We start from the raw sequence: 6,114 nt of genomic DNA, 5'->3' as shown, positions 1-6,114 counted from the left end.
TAAGATGATGATGTTCTATTGTAGCGGGGGCGAGGCTTGAGTCCATTCTCATCTGATGACACGACAACCCTGAAGAGTAAACAGGTTACTGAGCAGTCGGTCCACACTTCCCACATCATCCAACTCGCAAGCAGTAGCATACAACCCACTAACCCAGCTTAAGCCCAGGCAAAACGAAACTACAAGTTGAAGAATCATCGCGCCAAGGACACGAGACATCAGTCAGCGAAACATAACGCTATCAAGATTACAAAAAGAAGCTGTGACCGTAAATGTCCAAACACTGTCAAAATTTCCGCATTTCCAATGGAGCAACTGCCACACAAATATGGGTAAAATAGAAGCATCGATCATATCTATGTTTTTACACCACCACCATGTTGCAACATCACCCGACTGATCTCACCTGTTCGCCTCCACCTCATAGCTTTCCAACCTCGACTTGCCAGGCAGCACGTTGCCATTCTCCACTCCGGCAGTGCCCATTGCCAACAAAACTCGTCCTCTCAAGTGTGTTCATGGACAAACTGGCTAAATAATTATTGTACTGGTTTTGCTGTGGATCATATAGGTCACCTATTTCCAATTTTACAACAGTGCTACATCTGCGGCTCAAACCAGTTCAAACACGGCGATATGAACTAATCTCACAAATATCAACAGTAATAGTACGGACCAGCATCAACTTGCCTCCACTTCCTTCTCTGCGTGTTCTTCCTTTGGCAACTCCTGCACTGTAGCCATGTTAATCAATTCACTCTCTACTACTGAGCTGGTAGCAGATATCACATCAGCAGGAGCAACTGGGGTCGATGGGCCTGAGTTGGAGCCTGAGTATTGCCCCATCAAGTTCTTTGATGTGTTTAGAGCATGACAATGTGGGCAATAGTATGTAATGTGTGGGTAATCTTCCTTCCGGGCCAAACCTGCACATTAGTAAGTTGGGTAGGTCACGTGTCCATTCTTTCTAAGGAAATACTCCCTCTGCCTCAAAATGTAAGACTTTTTTTTTACACTATCTAGTGTCAAAAAACGTCTTGCATATTGAGACAGAGGGAGTAGCTAAAAAGGTCAAAGAGTTTTGTTTCTCATACATACCATTATGCATATGGCAATTGCCACAGATCAAAGCGTACGACTGTGATGGGTCCTCCCCAACAAGTAAGGCAGCGATTTTTGCAACCCATCCACCATCACTTGCCCCAGAGCCTTGATAATGTTCTACAACCCTTGTAGACTGTACGTTTTCCAGGCCAGCATTAAGAGCTGGGTTAGATTCAGCACCTTGTGCCGAAGTATGAGCAGCTGTAGTGCTACCAGTCCTGCTGACTCTTGCATTGGGTTGCTTCCTGTTTCTCAGCCCATCTGATGGCAATATCTCAGCATTGTTGCTCATAACCACTGCTGCATCAGAATTTGGTTCTTCCCCAAGATGTACTCTTAAGCCAGAATCCGCCCCCAGCTTAGATGCCAAAACCGAAGCTGCAGCAGCTTTTGCAGCTGGATCAAGATCATATTTCTGCACATGTTCAAGTTGGGATACACTTTGTCATCATTTAGTACTGTTGTGTCAATGCCATGATAAAATTCTATCCCAAGTAATGAACTCAATGGCTAGACCAATGACCGCTTACCTGGATAAGCTGTTGGGTAAGGTAATAATTCGTCCGTTCTTTCAGTTCATCAATCTTCGCTTTCCTTTCAGCTCTCAACTTTTCAAGTGTTTTCTCATCTTTCCGTTCAACTGTGAACACAGGGAAGTAATTCAATGATACTAACAAGGTGTACTGATAAGATAATAAATCATATAGGTTAGTACTGGACAAGATTAACATATTAATACTCCCTCCGTCCGGAAATACTTGTCGGAGAAATGAATGTATCTAGATGTATTTAAATTCTAGATACATCCGTTTTCATCCATTTATGCGACAAGTAATTTCGGACGGAGGGAGTACATATCACAAGATAACATGAGTGCCAAGATCCTTCCTAGCAAAAAGAACGTTGTCCATTTGTCATTTGTGTATCAGAACAAGCATGCAAATTTAGACATGAGAAGATTCAAATCTCCAACACTTTAACATGTCAAGCAATCATGCAACTATCAATATTTGTTGTGATATACTCCCTCCGTTCCTAAATATAAGTCTTTGTAGAGATTCCACTATGAACTAGATACGGATGTATATAGATGCATTTTAAGTGTGGATTCATTCATTTTGCTCCGTATGTAGTCCACCTAGTGGAATCTCTACAAAGACTTACATTTAGGAACGGAGGGAGTAGCAGTTATGCCAAATAGAGTGTTAATAATTTGCCAAATACTCCTCAGTTCACAAATATAAGATGTTTTGGATATTTCAATATGGACTACGTACGGACTGAAATGAGTGAACAAGCACACTAAAACGTGTCTACATACATCCGATTCACAAAAAGGTTAGAACGTCTTATATTTGTGAACGGAGGGAATATATCTCGCCACTGTACAAAAATATGAAAGATGATTAACGTGCAAGACTTCAATAGAATTGGCAATAAAGACAACCGATAATCCCTGCTTCCATCTTCACTTCCTAAGATTGCTTTCAGCTAAAATTAATCACACCATATTTCCATTCGGATAAATAGGATCCAGGGGGACAACAACCACTTTCATGGAGATATTATTTACACTTATCTGAGTCCCAAGCAATTCAACACACACTTTGACTGCCATCAAATTCCAGAACGACAAAAGAAAAGAATAAACAAACCAGCATTCCAGCTAAAATGCAAAGTTCGCATTATAAAGCATGAACATAAGTTCTGTAAGACAAGCTACATATTACAACCTCTGAAGTCAAACCCCACAACAATCCTTTTGCTAGAAGCATAACCATTTTAGGAAGATAGGTAAAACTAAAGGAAATCTATCACCTCTGACAAGATTGCACACAAGTGAAAGTAAAGAGACTTGTGTGAGTCAAACTAGAAGCGCCACAACTAAAATATGTGCAAAGAGGTGAAAATGCTATGTGTGCCAGTGCATACATATATTGTAAACTGTTTTGTATTGCATACTTATCAGAAATGAAAAGAATGGAAATTAGTTTAATTATTTTAATTCAAGCCAGAAACTTAAAAATATAGTTCACACCAACATTCGTGGACAAGTACAATAGTGTGCCAGACAACAACATACTGTTGATCTGCAGAAAAAAAACATAGTGCTCTATACTTCACAATATTAAAGCCAAAGATATAGTTTACAGAAGTCACATTCGACACATAATCATATAAACATGACAGGATGAGAGCAGCAATGCAGGACTAACTAAGAATAATTAAAAAATTACAAAAAAAGTCCAAATATGAGGATCACTAATTATGAATTCTGACAGGGGTTTCAAGTACTTACGCATCCTTGTGAAGTTTACAACTGCTGAATATACCACAGACGATATGGCAGGCAAAACAAACATAGGCAGCACTCGAATTGCCCTCATTTGCCAAGTGAGATCTTCGTCTCTTGTCATCATGATAGCATAACCAACAGCTACAGCCTGAGAATAGGACCTAACTATTAAGAAGGCACAAATTGCTTGCTGGATATTTAGTACAAAAATTGCAATTACTGGTCTAAGATAACTGTAACCCATAGAAGTGCAGAACTCAATAATTCACATAACTAGAGGAGCGCAGAGGCAAACTGTGAATCCCCAAAACAGACTCTCACCACAGCTTAAGAGGAAACCAGTGTTTCCTTTTCGGCAGGTACTCAAAAAATAAACCATCTCGGTAATCCTACTTACTGTTGTTCTAATGAAACCTCAAATACACCAAACTGCAACTAGTATAGATTATAAATAATGTTCCTGCAAATACGCAGATTGCGCAGCATTGGTTTCTTATGCATTGACAATCTAAGCATATAATTAAACATACATTAATTTCTACTTTGAAAATAGTAGCACACAACTGAACATTTTGGGCAAGTGCACAAAAGGCTTGCATAAACTTCTCAAATTCACAGTAATAACTACAAAAGGAAAGGAACTCGCAAATAGCATTGAGTTGTGAACATGAGTATCTGACAGGACAATCATAGCCAAAATCTGTGCGTCTATTCCCAGTAAGAAGATCTACTCTAAAATATGTGCATCTATTCCCAGTTTATCCGCCCATGTGGCCAACTGGCCATGTCTAATCACCATGGATGATCCCTAACTATGAAAGCACTCTGTCTACTTCATTCCAATAAAGCTGATTCGCTTTTAACCTCCGGGGAAAATATAACACTACAACCGCATGTTCCCAATCTCGCACACGACCGCGTACGCGCACGCACAGAAACACGGAAAGGAAAAACTCCCAACGTTAGACTGAAAAAGCATTGAGACAGCCAAATCTCCGAGCGTGAACGGATGGAATCGCCGCGAATCCAAACCTAGGCGCATCCGCAGCCGCTGGACCAGACCATGATCATCTCAGATAGCATACATACGCGTAGTAAATTCGTGAAGGAACAAAGAGCGGGATGGTTAGGGGATTCGGCGACCTCGGCGATGACGGAGAGGACGATGATGTTGCGGACGGTGCGGCGGGAGAACTGGGTCCGGCGGCGCATCCGCGCGTGGACGGCGGCCTCCTCCTTGGACAGGTACTGCAGGCGCTTCTCGTAGTCCTCGCGGCCGCCGAAGAGGCCGCGCCACATCCTCCCCAGCACCCCTCCTCCCGCCTTCTTCTTCTCCCCCTCCTCCTTCCCCTTGCCCTTGGCCTCCACCGGCTCGCCTGCTCCGTCCGCCGGCGTGGAAGCCATTGCCGGGGCTGGCGGATCTGCGCGCCGCGGGATCCGATGGGGTGGTGGTGGGAAGCCACGCGACGGTGGCCTGGCCTCCGCGCTGCCTTCCTTGCTGGCTCTCGAGAGAACTCCCAGCACTACTTTTTGGTGATTCGGCGTCCAGGTGGGGGTGGGGTGGGGGGTGGGGGAGGGGAGAGAAATGAGGACGATGGATGGAACGCACGCGTCCAACCACAGAAGCAGCGGAACGAAGTCGTACTGTGCCGTATGCCCGTTACGCGTTCGTCCGGGCTTTGCGAAATCAACGGTTGTGGTCGACTAGAACCAGACCACGAAAGCACCGAATTCCGCTGCTTTCGGGGCGAGTTTCATCGCGTAGAAAGCGATCGGGAAGCAAAGTTGTGCATCGTTCGGTGGCTTGGCAAAGAGGCAGGGGGGGATGTGCTGCCTTGGGCTCGGGGGCATTGGCAAAGAGCACCCAGAGTCAACACGCACGGCACAAACTCGCCAAGAAGCCAGGCACCTGCTCCGATCTACCGGCACCGGACTGGGATTTGGAGGCTTTCCCCACGCGTCGTCCATCATGCCTCCATGTGGCCCCATCGATGTTGCCGGCGCATTAAAAAAAAACAGCCGCCGACTGCTCGGAGATCCAACTGGCACTACACCATGATCCGTGTGCGAGTAGGGTTTCTACACATGTTGAGTTGTTGGACATCTCATTCGGTAGATGGCAAGTTTCCTTCAAAATGTAGTACAAATAAATTCTATGGGAAAAATTCTAAGGATTTCAATCCTACAAATCAAACGACTATCATAGAAAAGAATTCTAAGGGTCCAAATCATGTAAATATCCTATGGAATTCCTTTGTATCAAAGGAGCCCTCAAACTTCTTTATAGAATTCCTTTGTTTTTCCTGTGCTATCAAATACTTTTTCAAATCTCATATGATATAAGAGGACATAACACTCTATTCCTACATTTTTCCTGTTGCTGCATTTTAAAAATCCTGCGAATCAAAGAGGCCATGAGTTGTTATCACATTCAGTTGTATGGAAAAAAAATCTTAGATTATTTATTTGCCATGGCCTAAGCGTCATTTCCATATGGAGGTATGTGGCAGCTCGAAGGACTCGCGAAATGGCATTACGGCATCTCCACTTCAAACCTCCGGCATCCGTTCAGACCGCGTTGTCCGATCACAGAAGCCTTCCAACACGGACTTGTATCGGTCTGCGGCGTGGTCCAGACGGGTTTTCTCCTGCAAACCATAGATAAACATGGGGAAGGTTTGCGGGACTCCGGACCGCTGGCACGCCCGCTTCTA

General features: G+C 44.0%; 1 protein-coding gene across 1 annotated transcript; it reads right to left on the bottom strand.

Annotated features, from left to right (window-relative positions):
- Positions 1-218: 218 nt before the first annotated feature.
- On the bottom strand, positions 219-4,965 carry LOC123137548 (uncharacterized protein At2g24330). The gene is made up of 5 exons (XM_044557339.1): positions 4,544-4,965; positions 3,404-3,548; positions 1,635-1,744; positions 1,099-1,519; positions 219-926 (listed from the first exon to the last, which is right to left on the bottom strand). Exons 1-5 carry the CDS (start codon positions 4,802-4,804, stop codon positions 682-684), a joined length of 1,182 nt encoding a protein of 393 aa, XP_044413274.1. The 5' UTR covers positions 4,805-4,965; the 3' UTR covers positions 219-681.
- Positions 4,966-6,114: the final 1,149 nt, after the last annotated feature.

The sequence above is a fragment of the Triticum aestivum genome, chromosome 6B (assembly GCF_018294505.1).
Source record: "Triticum aestivum cultivar Chinese Spring chromosome 6B, IWGSC CS RefSeq v2.1, whole genome shotgun sequence".
In the NCBI taxonomy this organism is placed as follows: Eukaryota; Viridiplantae; Streptophyta; class Magnoliopsida; order Poales; family Poaceae; genus Triticum; species Triticum aestivum.
This window is presented reverse-complemented; position numbering and strand designations above follow the sequence as displayed.

What these genes read in the sequence shown, in the direction of transcription:
- LOC123137548 (XM_044557339.1), bottom strand. Translation starts at nt 4,804, where the DNA reads ATGGCTTCCACGCCGGCGGACGGAGCAGGCGAGCCGGTGGAGGCCAAG. An exon ending in TCCTCTCCGTCATCGCCGAG is followed by an intron (nt 3,549 to 4,543) that starts GTCGCCGAATCC and finishes TCCTATTCTCAG; the next exon opens with GCTGTAGCTGTTGGTTATGC. An exon ending in TTACCCAACAGCTTATCCAG is followed by an intron (nt 1,520 to 1,634) that starts GTAAGCGGTCAT and finishes GAACATGTGCAG; the next exon opens with AAATATGATCTTGATCCAGC.